At 52.8% G+C, this 22,374-nt stretch overlaps 1 protein-coding gene across 2 annotated transcripts; it reads right to left on the reverse strand.

Annotated features, from left to right (window-relative positions):
• Positions 1–46: 46 nt before the first annotated feature.
• On the reverse strand, positions 47–22,368 carry RUVBL2 (RuvB like AAA ATPase 2). Of its 2 annotated transcripts, none has more exons than XM_019014531.4 (15): positions 22,051–22,368; positions 16,581–16,635; positions 12,613–12,668; positions 11,527–11,668; positions 8,785–8,914; positions 8,564–8,630; positions 6,076–6,182; positions 5,892–5,985; positions 5,347–5,470; positions 4,868–4,962; positions 4,651–4,769; positions 1,367–1,486; positions 822–951; positions 286–400; positions 47–155 (listed from the first exon to the last, which is right to left on the reverse strand). In XM_019014531.4, the coding sequence occupies exons 1-15, from the start codon at positions 22,060–22,062 to the stop codon at positions 130–132; spliced, it is 1,392 nt and encodes a 463-aa protein (XP_018870076.1). In that variant the 5' UTR covers positions 22,063–22,368; the 3' UTR covers positions 47–129. The 2 variants fall into 2 exon arrangements, with proteins under 2 accessions (XP_018870076.1, XP_063557936.1); XM_063701866.1 differs by having other exon boundaries at positions 22,072–22,091.
• Positions 22,369–22,374: the final 6 nt, after the last annotated feature.

Here is a 22,374-nt window from a genome sequence, read left to right on the forward strand (position 1 = left end):
GGTGTCTTTCTGTGGGCTCAGGGCAACCACACATACACAGGGTGGGTCCAGCTTCCAAACCATTTTATACAAAGTCACAGTACAGAACTCTGGTGGAAAACAGGGTGGGGTCGGGGGATGACATTCAGCTTAGGAGGTGTCCATGGTCTCGCCTTCTGTGGGGAGAAGGAAGGCCACATGGTCAGTGTCGCCCAGGTGACAGGGCCTGAGCCTTCTAGGCCGAGCTCCCTCTTCCTCCCTCTGAGGTTGGCTCTGGCAGTGCAGGTGCGGGGTGGGGATTCTTACTGAGTTCATTGAAGAGGAAGGCGTCCTGGTACTCCTTCATGTACTGCGTGGAGCGGGACTCGTCCAGGAAGAGTGAGTAGACCCGCTTGATGTCATCCACCTGCACTTCTGTACCCTGGAGGGGGAGGGCGAGTCCTCAGTTGGGCCCCTCTCCGTGAGGCTCAAGGCACAGACCCCAGCGTATGCCACCTCCATGCTCTAGGCAGCAGAGTGTGGCATGTGAGGGGAGGGCATTCTGGGCCAGATTGCCTGGGTTCAAATCCTGCCTGGCCATCTCCTTGTTGTGGGCCCAGCCTCTTCATTCCTCAGTTTCTTTATCTGTAAGGTGGACCTAACAGCATCTACTTAAGTCAAGAGAGATTTACTGACACCTACTATAGGCCAGGCTGGATGATACAGAAGCCAACCTGAGGGATGAAAATTCCCTGCCTCTGAAAATGTACATTCTAGGATGAAATCGGAACCCTGGAAGCCCCTGAAGTACTGTATCACTCACTGCCGCCATCTGGCCCTGCTGGCTAATTCGGCCGGCTGACCTTGCGTTTCCGGCACACCAAGCTGGCAGCTGTGATGAGCTGGATGGCGTAGCGCAGTGACGTCTCCAGCCCGATGCGGGTCAGCACCGTGTAGGCGTCCTCACTCATCTCCACATCTTCTTCCTCGCACCTGCAAGCAGTGGGGGACAGGGGTGGCTCAGCCGGGGCCCAGCCTCTGACTGCAGCAGAAGTGGCCACAGCAACCCTCTGGCCCTTCCCCACTGGGAATATGTGGCGCCTGCATCTTAGAACCATAGAATGCTGACGCTAGAAGAGCCACGGAGACAGGGGCTGGGCTGGACCTAAAACCTAGGCCTCCTGACCACCCCCAGGGCGCTGGCCCCAACACCAGTCACGGGTACCTCGCCTCCCTTTCCCACCATGGCTCCTGCTCCCGGATCGGAGGCCACTGTCTGGGTGCCCGCTCAGCCCTCTCTCGTAGGCCCAGCCACCACGCCACTCCGCTGGACCTCAGTGTCAGCATTTGTCAAACAGGGTAGACCCCAGCCCTGCCTCTCAGGCGCACGGCCTGGTCCTGCCCGCACCGGATGCGGAGGATCTGCTTCGTGTCTTTCTCGCTGTAGGGGGTGGTGGAGACGATAAGCAGCCGATCCAGCAGGTCTATGGGGATGCCGTGAGGGCTCTGGTAGCTGGTGCCCCGGATTCTGAGGAAGAGGCAGAAAGAGGGGGCTGTCAGGGGCATGTTCCCTCTTCATTCCCTTTGCTGGGAACACTCTCACCTCCCATCACCACCCACTCACTGGGCCCAACACCACTTAACCTTTAGCTCGTGTCTCCTGTCACATGATGACATCACCCCTCATGACGCAGCCTTCCACAACTGCGTCAGTCCCCCAAGGGCACCTTTCCGCGGAGCTGGGCTGCTTTAAGCTAGATCTCTGCCTCCAGGATTACTGGATCAAGGTCCCACTCCCGTGCTCGACACAAAGCTTCACAAAGGAGGGGACTGCACCTGTCTTGTTCCCTGCTGCAGCGGGGCCAGCCCAGGGCTGGTGCCAGGGGATACAGTCAGTTCCCCTTATTCACAGTAGTGAGGTTCTAGAAAGTCATCGTGAACACTCCAATTAGCTGATCCTGAGCCACTCCTCCTAGTGGAATACAGGGTTAGGCTCTCTCAAGCCTCGGCTTACAGTATTTTCATCAATCAATATATATATAATCTGGGTCTATGTGTATTTTCATTTGTGTGTTTCTGGTCTTTTTGGTTTGTTTTTTGAGACAGAGTCTCACTCTGTTGCGAGGCTGGAGTGCAGTGGCGCGATCTCGGCTCACTGCAACCTCCGCCTCCCGGGTTCAACCGATCCTCCTGCCTCAGCCTCCCAAGTAGCTGGGTCTACAGGCACACACCACCACGCCCAGCTAGTTTTTTCTATTTTTAATACAGACAGGGTTTCACCATGTTGGCCGGGATGGTCTCATTCTCTTGACCTCGTGATCCACCCACCTCGGCCTCCCAAAGTGCTGGGATTACAGGTGTGAGCTACCGCGCCTGGCCTCATGTATGTGTGTTTCTATTTCCATGTGTTTGTTATGTAACATCACTGTTTATTCTCTAACATGGAGCTCGTGTCAACAGCATTCTAACTTGGGCTCAGCGAAGCGTCTGTAACACGGCATTTTCTCCGTCAGGCTTCACAGCCTCCTTGCACTTAGAATACTAGACAGCACTTCAACACTGTGCACAGGGGACACTTTAAATGGCAATATCACCAACAAATGGCCCCAAAAAGTTTAAAAAAAAAAGGCACAAAAAAAGTGACAACACTTTGGGAGGCTGAGGCGGGTGGATTGCTTGAGCCCAGGAGTTTGAGACCAGCCTGGGCAACATGGCAAAACACCATCTCTACAAAAAAAAAAAAAAAAAAAAAAAATTAGGCCAGACGCGGTGACTCACCCCTGTAATCTCAACACTTTGGGAGGCTGAGGTGGGCAGATCACAAGGTCAGGAGTTCGAGACCAGCCTGGCCAATATGGTGAAACCCTGTCTCTACTAAAAATACCAAAATTAGCTGGGCATGGTGGCGGGTGCCCATAATCCCAGCTACTCAGGAGGCTGAGGCAGGAAAACTGCTTGAACCCAGAAGGCAGAGGTTGCAGTGAGCCGAGATCGTGCCACTGCACTCCAGCCTGGTGACAGAGCTAGACTCCGTCTCAAAACAAAAACAGAAATTAGCTAGGCATAGTGGTGCATGCCCATGGTCCCAGCTGATGAGGAGGCTGAGGCCAGAGGACTGATTGAGTCCCAGGGGTGGTGTGTGTGTGTGTGTGTGTGTGGTGGGCACTGAGGCTGCAGTGTGCCATGATCGTGCCACTGCACTCCAGCCTGGGCGACAGAGCAAGACCCTGTCTCAAAGAACAAAAGTGACAAACGTAGCACTAAATAGAATACAACAAGGACACTTATTTACAGCATGAGCACTAAAGGGAGCAGGCAGTGTTGCCTCATTCACACTCAGCTGGGAAAGTGGGTGTCAGGTGACTTGAATTTGTTGCCGAAAGCAGGGCAGATATTTATTTGGGGATTACAAATAAATCTTAGCAAGCGAGATTCTCAGATACAGAGTCTATGAACAATCAGGGCTGCCCGTAGCTGCTGCCTCCCACAGGAGGTGCCCCTGGGCAGTCCCCAGGCCCTGACCTGCAGTTTCTGTGAAAACACCGTCAGCCCTGGGGGTCTCTTCCAGTGTCCAGCCATCCAGAGACCAAATTACGGCCCTGCTACCTTCTAGACTTGTGACCTGGGCAAGTCACTGGGCCTCACTGTCCTGCCCTATAAAATGGGGCTGAGGTGATATCTACCTTCTGAGCTTCTTCTGCGGATCCAAGGAGTTAAAAGAGCCAAACACAGAGCCAGGCCCAGCGGCCCAGCATCCTCTGTAGGGTGCCCGCTTCTTCCCTTTTGTGATGCCCATCCCAACCGCCCAGTTTCAGCTGGGCCCAAGGCTGCAGGGCTGGAGCTGACAGTACCCAGCCTTCTTTGCCACCAGGTACGGCACTGAGTCCAAGCAGTGCCGGGCAATGGAATGGGGATGCAAGGTTGGGGTGCAGCCTGTGGATCACAGCCTATGGGGGCTGCCTGCCCTCCACATCCCCCTGCTTCCTGCGGGCCAAAATGTGGCGAGGTGGAGAAGACAGCCAGCGGGCATGGTGGCAGGTGCCCGTAATCCCAGCTACACAGGGTGCTGGCAACACCTGGGAGATGAGGTTCCCAGGCTTCAGCACAGCACAGTACCCTCTGTGTCACAGGAATCTGTCCCCGGCATCCTCAGGCCAAACACAACATTAAGAGTTCCCCGCGCACAGGGTGCTGGCAACACCTGGGAGATGAGGTTCCCAGGCTTCAGCAGAGCACGCTACCCTCTGTGTCACGGGAATCTGTCCCTGGCATCCTTAGGCCAAACACAACGCTAAGAGTTCTGTTAATGGAGTTGCTGGGTCGAAGTGACTGAACAATCGTAGTTTATGTTATGTCTAACAGATGTCACTGTGCTTCCCTCACGACTAGAAAACATCCCACAGCACTCCTGTGAGTTTCCTGCAGCACCTGGGGGTGCCTCGGCACGCAGTTTGAAAACTGCAGCCTTGGGGGCTAAAGGAGCAGCAAGACAGAAAGGCAGCAAGAACACAGTCTCTGGGCTTCCTCGGGCAGCAGAGCTGCCTCCCACCCGCCTTTTGTAAGCAAAGAGCGCACACTGCAGTCACGCGTCCCTCCCTGACCTGGTGTCAACACAGGCTCCCGTTGACCCTCTGACCACACCCACTGCCCAGAGCATCCTGTTTTCCCCAGAGGCCCCTGTAGCCGGCTCACCGTGTGATGCCACGGTTGGTGGCCATGATCAGGACAGGCGCCATGTCACTCTCCAGGGCCCGGTTGAGGAAGGAGAAGCTCTCGATGTCCAGCATGTGGACCTCGTCGATGAACAGCACCTCGGATTGGGGTGTGTGTGAGAGTCACCACCCACGTCCCCACTTCCCCGGCCCACCTCCACCCCACCACCTGCCCCGGCCATGTCCTGGGTCCTCACTCCAGGGATGATCTCCGCCTTGCCCTCCTCGCGCCACTCAGCCACCTTGGCATTGATCTGCTCACGGACTTCTGACTTGATCTCCCCTGTGTCACCTATGGGAGGCACAGGTTGCATCAGGGAAGCTAGAGAGGAGGCGGGTTCCAGGGCCAGAGTGTGGCTAAGACAGAGAAGGATGATGCCAGGGATGGAGGAAGGGGAGCAAAGCAAGGAGGGATGAGGAGCCTGAAACATCCCCAAAGAGGAGGAACAGAGGCAGAGAACACAGGAGGGGAGAGGGCAGGGCCACACCCCCATCACAGCACCAGCAGGGGTGGGGACGAAGCGGACTTGCAGGTGGAGAACAGAGGCAGCCACGGGCCAGAGTTACAGGAAACAGCGTGGAGCAAGTGGGCCACACTCGGAGCTCAGGAACAGAGGGAGCCCGAGGGAGGCTGCTAGGCCTGGGGCAGGGCAGGGCAGGGCAGGAGGGGCCTCACCTGAGAAGAGCGCCAGGAAGCCCTGGGTGCGAGAGTTGATGACGTCGATCTCATGCAGGGACACGGTGTGCACCACCTCCTTGCGTTTCTGGAGCTCCCCATCTGGGCACTGCACGAACTTCGTCTATGGGGCGGGGGTGGGGGAAGAACGGAGGAGACAGGGCAGGGAAGGGCATGAAGGGGGCCCCTAAAGCCCTCTGTCTGGGGGAGACTGGAGCTCCAGGAAATGGAGCTGGGAGGCTAAATGGGGTCATCTGGAAACCCCAGGCCCAGGAGGTAGTCAGGACTAGGGACATTCCAGAGCGCTGAGGGTCACAGGGGCTCCCGGAGGACCTTAGAAGCCACAGGCCACATGTGGCCATGCGAAGCTATAGTGCCAGGCTGAGGGGCCCTGCTGTCCTAGGGTTACAGGGAAGACCCAGGAGTACCAGGACAAACAGTCAGGGTAACAGGAAGATCCAGACCCCATGGGTCAAGGGGGTGATGGAGGAGATGAAAACACCCCAGTGCTGGGGGCGAGGGGATCCCGGGAGTCCCGGCTGCACCTGGGAGCCCATAGCGTCGTAGTCGCGGGCGCGTGTGAAGGAGCGGCCCAGCTTGGAGATCTTGCCCGTCGCCTTGTCGATGGTGATCACGTCCCTACAGGGGGATGGGGGGTAGGGTAAGGAAAGGAATGGGCCCAAGCTCGCCCATCCCCCTGGCTGCCTGGCATGGCCCCTGACTGCTCACCCGGCCTGGACCTTGTCCTTGGTCAGGGACTCAATCATCTTGGTGCCCAGGTCGTAGATGGTCTCCATCTCTGTGGTCTTGAGGGTCAGTTTGCCCACCTTGGAGCCCTGAGAGTGGGGACAAGCCAGGGATGGGGCTCAGAGAGGGCCCTGATGTTGCCCCAGTGCCCCCAGTGTTGATAAGCTTCTGGCTCTGCTCTGGCCTCTGCTTCCACAGCTTCAAAATGGGCACAACACAAGGAAGCTCTCCGGGGAAGAGATACAGTGCGCTCACCAGCCTGACGCGGTGATGGCTCCGTGGCTGAACATGTATGTCCCAACGGACCATACTGGACACTTGCAATGTGTACAGCTTTCTGTATGTCAATTAAAACTCAATAAAGTTCTTTTTTTTTTTGAGACGGAGTCTTGCTCTGTCGCCCACGCTGGAGTGTAGTAGCGTGATCTCGGCTCACTGCAAGCTCTGCCTCCCGGGTTCACGCCATTCTCCTGCCTCAGCCTCCCGAGTAGCTGGGACTATAGGCGCCTGCCACCACGCATGGCTAATTTTTGTATTTTTAGTAGAGATGGGGTTTCACTGTGATAGCCAGGATGGTCTCGATCTCCTGACCTTGTGATCTGCCCACCTCGGCCTCCCAAAGTGCTGGGATTACAGGAGTGAGCTACTGCACCTGGTGAATAAAGCTCTTTTTTTTTTTTCTTTTTTTTGAGATAGAGTCTTGCTCTGTCGCCCAGGCTGGAGTGCAGTGGTGTGATCTCGGCTCACTCCAACCTCCATCTCTCAGGTTCAAGTAGTTCTCCTGCCTCAGCCTCCCAAGTAGCTGGGATTACAGATGTGTGCCACCATACCCAGCTAATTGTTTTGTGTTTTTATTATTTATTTATTTTTGAGATGGAGTTTCGTTCTTGTTGCCCAGGCTGGAGTGCAATGGTGTGATCTCGGCTTACTGCAACTTCTGCCTCCCAGATTCAAGCGATTCTTCTGCCTTAGCCTCCCAAGTAGCTGGGATTACAGGCACCCACCACCACGCCCAGCTAATTTTTTGTATTTTTAGTAGAGACAGGGTTTCACCATGTTGGTCAGGCTGGTCTTGAACTCCTGACCTCAGGTGATCCACCCGCCTTGGCCTCCCAAAGTGCTGGGATTATAGGCATGAACCACCGCGCCCAGCCATTTTGTATTTTTAGTATAGACAGGGTTTCACCATGTTAGTCAGGCTCGTTTCGAACTCCTGATCTCAAGTCATCGCCCACCTCAGCCTCCCAAAGTGCTGGGATTACAGGTGTGAGCCACTGTGCCTGGCCAAAACTCAATAAAGCTCTTAATAAAAATAGTAAACAGGCACAGTGCAGTGGCTCACACCTGTAATCCCAGCACTTTGGGAGGCCAAGGCGGGCAGATCACAAGGTCAGGAGATCGAGACCACAGTGAAACCCCGTCTCTACTAAAAATACAAAAAATTAGCCGGGCGTGGTGGCAGGTGCCTGTAGTCCCAGCTACTCGGGAGGCTGAGGCAGGAGAATGGCGTGAACCTGTGAGGCAGAGCTTGCCGTGAGCTGAGATTGTGCCACTGCACTCCAGCCTGGGCAACAGAGCAAGACTCCATCTCAAAAAAAAAAATTATAATAAAATAAAATAAAAATAAAAAATAAAAATAGTAAACAAACAACATGCCTAAAAAATAAAGTCTATCAAAAACAACATAGGCTCGAGGTCTCGCAAAATTGCCAAAGGTCACACTTTGACATTCCTATTTTATACCCAAATAAAAAGTGTTTTTGTTGATCACAAAATCAGAAAACACAGCTATGCAAAAAGGAGAAAACAGAAATTGTAAAAAAAAAAAAAAAGAGGCCAGGTATGGTGGCTCACGGCTGTAATCCCAGCACTTTGGGAGGCCAAGGTGGGCAGATCATGAGGTCCGGAGTTCAAGACCAGCCTGGCCAACATGGTGAAACCCCGTCTCTACTGAAAATACAAAAATTAACCGGGCGTGGTGGCATGCACGCACCTGTAATCTCAGCTACTCGGAAGGCTGAGGCAGAAGAATCACTTGAACCCGGGAGGCAGAGGTTGCAGTGAGCCGAGATTGCACCACTGCATTCGTCTGGGGGACAGAGGGAGACTCTGTCTCGAAAACAGAAAAAAAAGAGAGAGCAAATCACCTGTATCATGTAAGCTGGACAGGACATACCTTTCGGCCACGGAACGAGTTTTGAAGTCTGTTGGGTTTTGAGGTCTGTTGGGAACTCACTAACAGATCTCTCTCATTATTTTACCGCCTCAGTTTCTATTGCCCACAATGTCCCTCATAAGGGGATAAGCCATTGTCAAGTTAACTGACCTCCTACTGTAGGCATGTACATGGCTCTAGTCTGCAGCTAGAACATTCCATGGGATTCTGACCTCAGTGCAGACCTGATATCTACTCTCTCCAACCCTGGCGCTGGAGGTGGCCTCAGCAGGGTACAGACTCACACAGACTCACCGTCCCTGTTGCTGGCCGATCAATCTGGATCTCCACCACCTCCCCTTCGATGATCTCCGTCTCCTCCCTAGCCAGAGAGCAGATCTGAGGAGACAGCCTGACACCTGGGCCCTCAGGAATCACAACCTTCCATGAGCTCTGGGACAAAGGACGAGCCGCCCGGGGTGCAGGGTTGCTCCCAGGCTCTGGGGTCTGGCACCCGCCTCGGGTCCCCCGCTTACTTGATGCGAACGCCGATGGACCGCCGGAAGGCCTGCGTCAGCGCCTCGGTCTTGCTCATCTCCAGGGAGAAGATTTCACTGCCGGCGATGGCTGTGAATGGCGTGTCAGGGCCCAGGGCCTGCGCCATGCCTGGGAAGGAGGCAGTCTGTGTAGGTGAAGCCGCTCTGGCACCAGGTCCCCGACACCTGCTCTGTGGCAAACTAGCTTTTCTCCCACCCCAGGAAAGAGGGTTCAGTGCCATCCTACATGTAAGGACTTGGCTCCGAGCTGAGCAGAGCGCTGGGGAGGGGGAACTGGAGAGCGGGGTTCAGCCATGAGGCAGACAGTGAGTGAGAAGCCAGGCAGGGCAGGTTGCTCCGGCAGGCCTGGCTTAGAATCCCACATTGCCCAGAGGGTACACCCTAGAACCTCGCCACACCTCAGTCTCCCAGCCTCTACGAGCTGTTTAGCCTCAGAGCTGGGCAAAGGGGACCAGGGACGAAGGCCAAGGAGCCCACACGATAGCTACAAGTGATGAAGGCAGACTGCCTCGGCTCCCATCCCAGATCCACCACTTAAGTGCAGGTGGCGCCGTGGGATCTTGAGCGATCTGAACTGCTCCCTGAGCCTCAGTCTCCCCCTCTGTCTAATGGGGATGATAACAGAACACGTGCCAGCATGGGATGACACCCTGCTTAGGAGCAACTATGGGCAGGCAGGCAGGCAGGCACTGGTGCTCAGCAGTAACATGGTTGCACAGCCTGAAACTGGCACAGGGCAGGACGCTCTACCGCCGGTGGCCTGGGGTGCCTGGCAGGAAGCAGGTCTGTCTCCAGCAATGGCTCTGAACGCCAGACCTTTCCTTCCAGTTCCCTGGCCACAAGGTTTGGTCCAATGTGGGGCACGCCCTTTCAGACAGGCTGACACCACACCCTCCTGCCCAGTGTCAAGTGGGACCTGTTCTTAGTCCTCTTTGCGGATGCACAATGGCCCTCATCACAGAACTCAGCAAGTATCTGCTGAGGGCTGAGTGGACGAGCACGGCCCATGCCATCTGGGGACACCAGGGGTCCTCTCTGCCTCTTTCACTAGACTAAGAAGCGTCCCCACCAGGGCGAGGCTAGCCTCACCCCAGTGCTGCCCAGCACAGGGTTTGGCCTGCAGGAGGCCTGCGGGAGACACAAGAAGAGGAAAGGCGAGGCCGGGCACAGTCACAACATGCCTAAAAAATAAAGTCTACAGGCTCCCGCCTGTAATCCCAGCACTTTGGGAGGCCGAGGCAGGCGGGTGGATCACCTGAGGTCAGGAGTTCGGGACCAGCCTGGTCAACATGGTGAAATCCCATTTCTACTAAAAATACAAAAATCAGTTGGGTGTGGTGGCACACATCTGTAATCCCAGCTACTTGGGAGGCTGAGGCAGGAGGATCACTTGAACCCAGGAGGCAGAGGTTGCAGTGAGCGAAGATCACACCACTGCACTCCAGCCTGAGCGACAGAGTGAAACTGTCTCAAAAAAAAAAAAAAAAAAAAATGAAGAAGGGTAGGAAAGCAGAAAGGATGGAGGGAAGGAAGTTACTGTGTGTGCCACATTCTGGGCCTGGACATGCTGTCCCCAGTGTCCGCCCAGGAGCCTCCTGGCCATCCTACTAGGCTTAGCTCAGGTATCCGCTTCTCTGGAAGCCTCTACCAACAAATGCCACCACATGCCCCGTTTTCCTACCAAGGTCAGGAGCCTCCTCTGTCACATGCTACCTGCATTGTAACACACGTCGCCTTGGAAGGGATCGTGTCCATGACCACCTCCTCCAGACCAGGAGCTCTTTGAAGTCAGGCCTTGGTCTAACTCATCTATGGGTCCCCAGTGTCCAGTCCGAGGCCTGGCACCCCAACAGGCACTGCTTTATCTTCACTGAAGACCTGGCTGTTACTCTGATTCTCCCTGCCTGGCCCCAGCCTCAGCACAGAGGTGGGAGTGAGTGGGAAGAGCAGTGGGTTAGGAAAAGCTTCAATGGGGCAGAGATGCTGAAGTAGGGTTTTGAAGGATAAATAGGAGTTCAACAAGGAAGAAGAGGAACAGCTGGGAGTGAAAAGATCATAAACCACTAGCGGACTGCAACAAAGACTGCTGGGTGACTCCTCAATACCCACCTTCCCCTTCTTCCTTAGTTCCAGAACCCTCATTTTCTTTCCTGTTTCTTTTTTTTTTAATTTTTTATTTTTACAACAACCTTTTGCCCAACAGAAGAATCCTCATTTTCTTAAGGCAAAAATGGTCCAAATTATAAAATTTTAAAAAACATTTAATGTGCCAGCCTCCCCTGAAGCAGAGTGTGATCATATGATTAAATTCTAGTCAATGAGATAATGAGATATAAGCAGAAGCATGGAGGATTTCCAATGACTGTTTAAAGGAAGCCAACTCGAGGGGGTTCATCCTCATGGCAACTCCTTTCTTCCTGCTGCCTGGGTTATGAGTGGGAAGGCTGGAGCTCTGGCAGCCCTCTTGGAACATGGCGTCCTCTTGACTGGAACCAAGTGCAGAGGATGGTGAGGCAGGAAGATGGAAGACTTCTTGGAACTGCTTAATAAGCCCCAAATGGCCTACCTCTAGATTCTTCCATGGGTGAGAATGAATCCTGAGTGTTTAAGCCACTGCCATTTTGGGTCATCTGTTAAATGCGGCTCATCCTGACCCTGACTTACACAGGAGGAGTTATTTAGCAGGAAACAGGAGAGTTCCTGCCCTGGGAGGTTTCTTACCCATGGCGATGGCCGTCTTCCCTGTGCCCGGCTGGCCAGCAATAAGGACTGCCCGCCCGGCAATCTTCCCTTCCCGGATCATCTCCAGCACCACGCCGGCCGCCCGCCGTGCCGCCAGCTGACCCACCATGCCCTGTGAAGCCTGTGGGTGGGAGGCGCACATGAGGTGATTTCCTGTGGGGCTACCATGGCATTTCTACCACATCCTGGCTAGTGAGATGGAAGCAGACATTACTAGCTGGGACTTCTAGGAAAAGCCAAAAAAGCTTTCCCTGCCTTTTTTTTTTTTTTTTTTTTTTTTGAGACAAGATCTTGCTCTGTCACCCAGGCTGAAGTACAGTGGTACGATCATGGCTCACTGTAGCCTTGACCTCTAGGGATCAAGAGATCCTTCCACCTCAGCCTCTTGAGTAGCTGGAACCACAAATGTGCACCACCATGTCCAGCTAATTTTTAAAATTTTTTGTAGAAATGAGGTGTCACTATGTTACCCAGGCTGGCCTCAAGCTCTTAGGCTCAAGCAATCGTCCCACCTCAGCCTCCCAAAGTATTGGGATTACAAGTGTGAGCCATTGCACCCAGTCTAACTTTTTTTTAAGGTGGCAAAGCAATTGCTACCCACTCCCAATTCTTTTTTTTTTTTTTTTTCCGAGATGCCACCCAGGCTGGAGGGCAGTGGCACAATCTCGGCTCATTGCAACCTCCACCTCCCAGGTTCAAGTAATTCTCCTGCCTTAGGCTCTCGAGTAGCTGGGATTACAGGCATGCACCACCATGCCCGGCTAATTTTTGTATTTTTAGTAGAGATGGGGTTTCACCATGTTGGTCAGGCTGGTCTTGACTCTGACTTCAGGTGATCCACCCACCTTGGCCTCCCAAAGTGCTGAGATTACAGGCATGAGCCACCACACCTAGCCTAATCAATTCTTTAGTACCAAGAAAACCCACATGTGGCTGAAGTTTATGGGTAGGTAGCCAAAGGTCCAAAAGACCGTAACATAGTCCCCACACTCCCCAGGGCCCTGGGTACCCACTACCCAAGACCTTCATGGAGAGGCCCTCACACCCCAGCCTCCTCTGCTCTACCTGCCGAGGCTCCAAGGCATCGTCCAGCCCCAGTCCCCGGATGTGGGAGTGGGCACCTACATGAAGGGAAAGAACAAAGACTCAGTTACTAGCCAGCTTGCTGCACATGTGGCCTGACCCCTCTGAGCCCTGGTTTCCTTCTTTGTCAAAGGGGTGGGTGGGAGTAGGGAGCAGGGGTTGGGGGAATGAAGGGGCACATGGGAAGGATATCCCAAATTGGCACCTCCCTAGGAAGATGGCTGAATGTGGTACATGCTCAATGAACTGGAGCTGCTCTGAGGATGCATCCTAGTTAAACAAAAGTCACTGAGGCCTGATTAAGCACATAATTGTACTAAGAACTAACCACAAGGGCTAATGATCACAATTACTTCATGTTTATGGTTTACACAGCACCCACATGTTCTCAGTTTATTCCATATGACCCTGCAAAAAAAGAGCCCTGGCTGGGGCCGGGCACAGTGGCTCCTGCCTATAATCCCAGCACTTTGGGAGGCCGAGGCGGGTGGATCACTGGAGGTCAGGAGTTCGAGACCAGCCTGGCCAACATGGTGAAACCCTGTCTCTACTAAAAATACAAAAATTAGCTGGGCATGGTGGCAGACGACTGTAATCCCAGCTTCTCAGGAGGCTGAGGCAGGAGAATTGCTTGAACCTGGGAGGCGGAGGTTGCAGTGAGCCAAGATTGTGCCACTGCATTCCAGCCTGGATGACAGAGCAAGACCTGTCTCAGTAAAACAAAATAAAATGAAACAAGAGCCCTGGCTGCTATCACCCTGAAAGCACTTCTGAGTATCAAAATGGCAACAGTCCCAGAACCTATTGATATGAATGGGGAGGGAGCTCAGAGAGGTTAGGTCCCATGCCCCAGCCACACAGCCAGCGAGAGGGGAAGATGGGATTCCCATGCTTTACATTAGATGAGGGTTGAGCAAACCTCAGCCTGGAGGCCAGCCACCTGTTTTTGCAAATAAAATTTTATTGGAGCTGGGTGCGGTGGCTCACGCTTATAATCCCAGCACTTCGGGAGGCAGAGGCAAGCAGATCACCTGAGGTCAGGAGTTCGAGACTAGCCTGGCCAACATGGTGAAACGCCGTCTCTACTAAAAAATACAAAAATTAGCCTGGCGTGGTGGCATGCACCTGTAGTCTCAGGTACTCGGGAGGCTGAGGCATGAGAGTCACTTAAACCAGGGAGGTGGAGGTTGCAGTGAACTGAGATCGCCCCACTGCACTCCAGCCTGGGCAACACAGTGAGACTCCATCTCAAAAAAAAAAAAAAAAAAAAAACCAACCAAAAAATCTTTGTATTGGAACACTGCCATTTATATACTGTCTGTGGCTGCCTTCGCACTGCAAGAGGAGAGTTGAGTAGTTTCAACAGAGGAAGGATTTACCATCTGACCCTTTCAGAAAGATTTGCTAGGGTCCGGGCGCGGTGGCTCACGCCTGTAATCCCAGCATTTTGGGAGGCCGAGGCAGGCGGATCACGAGGTCAGGAGATAGAGACCATTCTGGCTAACACAGTGAAACCACGTCTCTACTAAAAATATAAAAAATTAGACGGGCGTGGTGTCAGGGGCCTGTAGTCCCAGCTACTCGGAAGGCTGACAGGAGATTGGTGTGAACCCGGGAGGTGGAGCTTGCAGTGAGCCAAGATTGCGCCACTGCACTCCAGCCTGGGGGACAGAATGAGACTCCGTCTCAAAAAAATAAAATAAAATAAAATAAAGAAAGATTTTCTGACCCCAGTACTTGACTGTGAGCACCCCAAGGGAGGCTCCTGGGTGCAGCTAGTCTCTACTGGGTCCTCAGCTCACAAGCGGTGCTTGGCTCTTCATCCTTTTTTTTTTTTTTAATTTTTTTATTGTTTTTTGGCCAGGCGCGGTGGCTCGTGCCTGTAATTCCAGCACTTTGGGAGGCCGAGGCGGGCGGATCACAAGGTCAGGAGATCGAGACCATCCTGGCTAACACGGGGAAACCCCGTCTCTACTAAAAACGCAAAAAATTAGCTGGGCATGGTGGCGGGCGCCTGTAGTCCCAGCTACTCGGGAGGCTGAGGCAGGAGAATGGCGTGAACCTGGGAGGCAGAGCTTGCAGTGAGCCGAGATTGCACCACTGCACTCCAGCCTGGGCGACAGAGCGAGACTCCGTCTCCAAAAAAAAAAAAAAAAAAAATTTTTTATTTTTATTTTTTGAGAGAGTGTCTCACTCTGTCGCCCAGGCTGGAGTGCATGGTGCAGTCACATCTCACCACATCCTGAACCTCCTTGGTTCAAGCAGTTCTCCCAAGTAGCTAGGACTCAGGCATGGACCACCACTGCCGGCTAATTTTTTGATTTTTTTTTTTAGAGACAGGATCACACTATGTGACTCAGGCTGGTCTTGAACTCCTGATTCAAGCAGTCCTCCTGACTCCGCCTCTCAAAGTGCTAGGATTACAGGCGTGACCCATCATGCCCGGCCATACTTGGCACTTTTTGTTTGTTTTTGAGATGGAGTCACTCTGTCACCCAAGCTGGAGTGCAGTGGCACGATATTAGCTCACTGCAATCTCTGCCTCCCAGGTTCAAGCCATCCTCCCTAGTAGCTGGGACTATAGGCATGCACCACCATGCCTGGCTAATTTTTGTATTTTTAGTAGAGACAGGGTTTCACCATGTTGGCCAAGCTGGTCTCAAACTCTTGACTTCAGGTGATCCACCCGCCTCAGCCTCCCAAAGTGCTGTGATTACAGGCGTGAGCTACAGCACCCAGTCTCGGCACTTTATTTATTTATTTATTGAGAGACAGAGTTTCACTCTTGTCACCCAGGCTGGAGTGCAATGGCGTGATCTTGGCTCACTGCAACCTCCACCTCCTCGTTCAAGCAATTTTCCTGCCTCAGCCTCCCAAGTAGCTGGGATTACAGGCATGCGCCACCACGCCCAGCAAATTTTTGTATTTTTAGTAGAGACGAGGTTTCACCATGTTGGCCAGGCTGGTCTCAAATTCCTGACCTCAGGTGATCCGCCCACCTTGGCCTTCCAAAGTGCTGGGATTACAGGCATGAGCCACTGCACCCAGTGCCCCGGCACTTTTAATAGATGAAACAGTGTTGGCACACAGACCCAAAATGCTTTATATGAACTACCTTACTGAATCTTACATTAACTGATGAGGTAAACTATCTTAGCTTCGTCTTGCAGATAAGGAAACTGAGGCACAGAGAGGAACTAGTCCCTGGCCACATGGTGGGAAAGTGGCAGAGCTAAGCTCCAGGAATCCAGCACTGGGCTTCTAAAACCCATCTTCAGAGCCAGAAGCCCTTACTGCCTTTCTCGGATGCCCTGAATCAGTGAGCCTGCTGCATGAATGAATGCGGTCGCTTCCCTGCTGGTAAAGCTCTTTGTGAGAGCGCACCCTGCTGGCCTCACTGCGTCTCAACTTCCTGCTCTGTGTGAGCCGGGGCCAGTGATTTAGCTGTCCTGAAAATCAGTTCCCTCAGCTAACAGTTACAATATGCACCTCATGCGGCTACTGCGAGGGTTCCACAGGACGCAAACTCGTGCATTCAATGGTTATCTCTTGATCATCTGCTCTGTTAGGTCCTGTGCTAGGGACACAGCTAGGAATGAGACAGACCTCATCCCTGCCCTCAGGGAACTCACCCCACAGTGTGTACTGGGTATACGAGGCCAAACCCAGTAAAGCACCCAGTAAATATCTATGACTTCCAGGCAAACATACCCGGGAACCCCACCAGGATAGCCAGGATAGCAGCCTGGTCCCCAGTGCATCATCTGACCCAACTCTGGAACTGAGGATCCTCCTCCCCCATTAGACAGGGCGAGTGGGGGAATGGTAGTGGGGGCACAGTTGGTGTGCAGGCCACCTCCCTCTCCATCTTAGGGGTCCTCAATAGGTTTGCTCTGTCAGGGCACATGGCAGGTAGGGCTTAGGTCCTATTCCTGACCCAACTCACTCACCGATTCGCTCAATCCTTGTTACATCACGGATCTCCGGGACTTTGGTTGTGGCTGTCTGGGGGTGGAAGAAGATGTGTCAGAGGACTAGTGTGGTCCCAGCTTTCACCAACCCCTCCTCTGTCCCTCCCATGAGATGGTCCTTTCCACTCCTTCCCCTCACAGGCAGGCGATGGGACAGGCACCAGTCACCCCCACCCCTCTTGCCTGTCACTGCCTAATGGCTGGTTGGTTGAGCCCCAGGAAGACAAGGACTGTCTGTCTCATCGACAGCTTGGTCCTCAGGGTCCAGCACGTATTTGGTTATTTGGTGAATGAATGAAATCCTCCCTGTTTCTTTTTTTTTTTTTTTTTTTTGAGATGAAGTCTCGCTCTGTCACCCAGGCTGGAGTGCAGTGGCCCAATCTCGGCTCACTGCAACCTCTGCCTCCTGGGTTCAAGAAATTCTCTGCCTCAGCCTCCTGACTAGCTGGGATTACAGGCGCGTTCAACACACCCAGCTAATTTTTGTATTTTTAGTAGAGATGGGGTTTTGCCATGTTGGCCAGGCTGGTCTCAAACTCCTGGCCTCAAGTGATACACCAGCCTTGGCCTCCCAGAGTGCTGGGATTATGGGCATGAGCCACTGTGCCCGGCTAAGTCCTCCCTATTTCTTTTTTTTTTTTTATTTTTTGAGATGGAGTCTGCTCTGTCGCCCAGGTTGGAGTGCAGTGGCCCGATCTCAGCTCACTGCAACCTCCGCCTCCTCGGTTTAAGCGATTCTCCTGCCTCAGTCTCCTGAGTAGCTGGGACTACAGGCGCACACCACCACACTTGGCTAATTTCTTTTTGTATTTTTAATAGAGATGGGGTTTCGCCCATCTCTACTGGGGTTGGCCAGGCTGGTCTCGAACTCCTGACCTCAAGTGATCTGCCCACCAAGGCCTCCCAAAGTGCTGGGATTACGGGTGTGAACCACCGTGCCCAGACAAGTCCTCCCCATTTCTAATAACTGTGAGCTCCATAAGGACAGACACCAATGAGGAGCAGGCATGGAGCTGGACATGCTCTGGCCCCTGCTAATTTCCCAGCATCCCTTGTACCAGGCGGCCCCAGTTCTCAACCACCAGGCCTTGCACATGCTGGCCCCTGAGTCCAGACTGCTCTCCCTGCCCTCTCACTGAATTAGATCAAGTGCTGCCCCCTAGGGGAGGCCCTTTCTGACCAACACCCCTGCCAGGCTAGTTCTAGGACCTCTAGACATTCAGACAGATGAAAGGCCTCCCTGGGAGCCCCATCTGCCTGTGTGATCTCACATTCCTGAGGGAGATGGATGGATCAATATTCTCTGCTCCAGTGGACATGAGTCCCATGAAGGGCACGGCCTGTGTCTCTCTTGCTCACCTCGGGACTCAATGTCTGTGGTTTGCTGAGTGATACTCTAAAGTGCTGAGCTCATTCAACAAGAATATACCGAGGCTTCCCATGTTGACAGTTCTCCACAGAGAGGAGCCAGCTACCACCCCTTCTCACATGGGGGAGGGAGGTGAGTAAACACCACCTGGGACAATTCAGGACCCCCCCAGAGGTCCACACAAAACATGGACACGAGTGTTCACGGCAGCACTATTCACAACAGCCAAAAGATAGAAACAACCCACAGGTCCATCAGCTGATGAATGGCGAAATAAAACACGGTCTATTTGTGCAAAGGAATATTATTCAGTCATAAAAAGGAATGGAGTTCTTTTTTCTTTTCTTTTCTTTTTTTTTTTTTTTGAGACAGAGTCTCACTCTGTCACCTAGGCTGGAGTGCAATGGCGCAATCTTGGCTCACTACAACCTCTGCTTCCTGGGTTCAAGTGATTCTTCTGCCTCAGCCTCCCGAGTAGCTGGGATTACAGGTGTCCGCCACCACACCTGGCTAATTTTTTTTTTGTATTTTTTAGTAGAGATGGGGTTTCACCATGTTGGCCAGGCTGGTCTTGAACTCCTGACCTCAGGTAATCCACCTGCCTTGGCACCCCAAAGCGTTGGGGTTATAGGCGTGAGCCACCGCGCCCGGCCAGGAATGGAGTTCTGATACATGCTACAACGTGGATGAACTTTGAAAACATTATACTGACTGAAAGAAGCCACACACGAAAGACACATATGGTATGATTCCATCTATATGAAGTAGCCACAATAGGCAAATCCATATACAGAGAAAGATTAGTGGCTGCCTAGAACTGAAGATGGGAGGTATGGAAGGATTAGCAGTGACAGGTAAGAGGCATGGGGTTTCTTTTTGGGGTGACGACAATGTTCTAAAATTGACTGTGGAAATGGCTGCACAACTCTGTGAATATACTAGAAAACACTGAGCTGTATACTTTAAATGGGTGAATTATGTAGTACGTGAATTCTATCTCAATAAAGCTATTAAGAAAAAAAAAAAAAAAAACAGGCTGGGCGTAGTGGCTCCCACCTGTAATACCAGCACTTTGGGAGGCTGAAGCAGGCAAATCACTTGAGGTCAGGGGTTCGAGACCAGCCTGGCCAACATGGTGAAACCCTGTCTTTACTAAAAATACAAAAATTAGGTCAGGCACGGTGGCTCACGCCCGTAATCCCAGCACTTTGGGAGGTCAAGGCAGGTGGATCACTTGAGGTCAGGAGTTCAAGACTAGCCTGGCCAACATGGTGAAACCCAGTCTACACTAAAAATACAAAGAATTAGCCAGGCGTGGTGGCAGGTGCCTGTAATCCCAGGTACTTGGGAGGCTGAGGCAGGAGAATTGCTTGAACCCAGGAGGCGGAGGTCGTAGCGAGCAGAGATCGCGCCACTGCACTCCAGCCTGAGCGACAGAGCAAGACTCTATCACTAACACACACACACACACACACACACACACACACACACAGATACAAAAATTAGCTGGGTGTGGTGACGCGCACCTGTAGTCCCAGCTACTCAGGAGGCTGAGGCAGGAGGATCATTTGAACATGGGAGAGAGGCAGAGGCTGCAGGGAGCCAAGATCACACCACTGCACTCCAGCCTGGGAGACAGAGTGAGACTCTGTCTTGAAAAAAAGAAAAAACAAAAAAACAATCCTGGATGGTGGATCTTTGCATGTCTGTTACATTATTTTCTGACACTTTGGAATAGTTCATAATTTCTAATAAGGAAAAGGAAGCCTAAGAAGCTAGCATGCTAACCGAGGCCACCCATCCCCAAGTCTCCTTCCTTCCCACAGGTTTGTGTTTTTTTTTTTTTTTGAGACAAGATCTCATTTTGTCACCCAGGCTGGACTGCTGTGGCCTCCACCTCCCAGGCTCAAGCAATCCTCCCACCTCAGTCTCCCAAGTAGTTGGGACTACAGGTGTGTCCCACCACACTTGGCTAATTTTCTTCTCTTTTCTTTTTCTTTTCTTTTTTTTTTTTTTTGAGACACAGCCTTACTCTGTCACCCAGGCTGGAGTGCAGTGGCGCGATCTCGGCTCACTGCAACCTTCGCCTCCCGGATTCAAGCAATTCTCCTGCCTCAGCCTCCAGAGTAGTTAGGACTACAGGCATGTGCCACCACGCCCGCCTAATTTTTTTTGTATTTTTAGTAGAGACGGGGTTTCACCATATTAGCCAGGCTGCTCTCAAACTCCTGACCTCATGACCTGCCCGCCTCGACCCGCCAAAGTGCTGGGATTACAGGTGTGAGCCACCGCGCCCGGCCTAATTTTCTTATTTTTTTGTAGAGACAGGGTTTCGCTATGTTGCCAGGGCTAGTCTTAAATTCCTGGGCTCAAGCAATCCTTCTACCTTGGACTCCCAAAGTGTGGGATTACAGGCGTGAGCCACTGTGCCCAGCCCACAGGTCTTTCTTCTCTTCTTCCCCCAGAGAGGACATGCAGTTATCCAGCCCAGAGGAAGCCTCCTCCCTCTGGAGCCAATCGTTTAGACTTTCTGGCCATCAATGGTCACAAGCTTTCCCTGTCACTGTGTGAACCTTCCCACCTACTGTCTCCTATAGGAAGGTGGAACCCAGGAGCATAGAACATTACCCCCAGACTACAAGCAGAAGACTAGGCATCCCCGCCCCACAAAAAAGACATGAATCCAGGAATCCCAAATGTAGCTCTCTCAACATAAACAGGCCCCTTACCAAGGACTGTCTCCTACAAAGACTTTCTCTTTCATCATAAGTCTCTCCAAAACCTCGCTGCCCGCTGGTCCCATGAAAACCAAGGTCATTTCAAAACTCAGCACCCACCGTCCCCTCATACTTCCAATACTTTCTCCACGGTAGTTCTGGTCATAGCCTTCCTCTTCTACTTCCCCATCCACCTCCTCCTCCTCCTTGCCCTGGTGACAGCAACAGACTCAAATCTCATCCCCAGCTACCAACAACTTTCTCTCCCTCCCTTCCTCCATCTTGACTGGGCTCATCATGGAAATTGAGGCACCTGTAAGCCCAGCCCAGTCCCTAAGTTCAGGTCACATTACCTTTTTTTTTTTGGAGACAGAGTCTCGCTTTGTCGCCCAGGCTGTAATGCAGTGGCGCGATCTTAGCTCACTGCAACTTCTGCCTCCCAGGTTCAAGCGATTCTCCTGCCCCAGCCTTCTGAGTAGCTGGGATTACAGGCCTGCACCACCACACCTGGCTAATTTTTGTATTTTTAATAGAGACGGGGTTTCGCAATGTTGGCCACGAACTCCTGACCTGAAGTGATCCGCCCGCCTCGGCCTCCCAAAGTGCTGGGATTACAGGCATGAGCCACCACGCCAGGCCAAAATCACTTCTTTATTCAGGTAATTGAGCAGGTGCCAGGCCAAGTTTCCTGGCCTCTCCTTCATTCACATGTATTCATTCATTCAAATATTCAAGTGATAATTTATTGAGCATTTACACTGAGACGTAGCCCGTGTGAAATACTGGAAATATGAAAATGGCCAAAACGGTAGCATGACAAGATCCCGATTTCTGGGTCCCTAATCCTTCAGTCCTCTCCACTAAGACTCTCTTGTTCCTCGACAATTTCTTCCCACTAAAGGCTCACTAGGCGCCCTCGCGCTCTCAGACACACTGAACAGGTACCTGCCTGTGCTTCCAGCTTGGAACTCAAGTGCCATTGGCACCACTAACAATCCAAGGCTCCCAAATGGCTCGAAGCGCAAGGTCCTACAACCCTCCTCATCACACACTGGCGCCAAGGACTGCGGAACCGGCCGTTGCGCCAAGAGAATTTTGAAAGTTGGAGTTCCTATAGCATGATGGGGCCAGACCTGAGATTCTGGGATCCCAGCCCCCTCCCCGCCTCAGATCCAGAAGTCCAGCCCCCATGTCCCCTTCTCCCCCAGATCTGGGAGGCCGAGCTTCCTCCTCCTTCAGACCCAGGAGTCTGAACCCCCAGATCCCTCCTCCCTCAGACCCAGGAGTCAGGGCCTCCAGCATCCTCCTCTCTCAAACTCGAGACTGCTAGCTCGCTCCTCACCCTCCATGCACCCACACTTACAACGGTTGCCATGATGCTCACCAACCGCCAGAGTCCTAGCGGAAACGGAAACGCGCGAGGAGCGAGATGTTCTGGCTCCTCTAGGCTAGCTGGTTCTTCAAAGATCTCGATGGTTCCTCATAAATATGTAAATCTTGTGGGGGCGTGGCGGGACTTTAGGCGCCGCCCTCCCACCGAGGCTGCGCTGGAAGACGGGTGTCCGGAACTCCTGGGTCCATTCCCGATGTCTCCTGGCTCCTCCTCCTTTTGCTCAGCCCCACCACCGCCCCGCTCAGGCCGATTGCAAAATTCTTAGCTGTTCTTTGAGTAACCACACGTCCTCCA

This window comes from Gorilla gorilla, chromosome 20, assembly GCF_029281585.2.
Source record: "Gorilla gorilla gorilla isolate KB3781 chromosome 20, NHGRI_mGorGor1-v2.1_pri, whole genome shotgun sequence".
Taxonomy (NCBI): Eukaryota; Metazoa; Chordata; class Mammalia; order Primates; family Hominidae; genus Gorilla; species Gorilla gorilla.

What these genes read in the sequence shown, in the direction of transcription:
- RUVBL2 (XM_019014531.4), bottom strand. An exon ending in ATGCCTTGGAGCCTCGGCAG is followed by an intron (nt 11,669 to 12,612) that starts GTAGAGCAGAGG and finishes TCCCACCCACAG; the next exon opens with GCTTCACAGGGCATGGTGGG. An exon ending in TCCATCGGCGTTCGCATCAA is followed by an intron (nt 8,631 to 8,784) that starts GTAAGCGGGGGA and finishes CTCTCTGGCTAG; the next exon opens with GGAGGAGACGGAGATCATCG.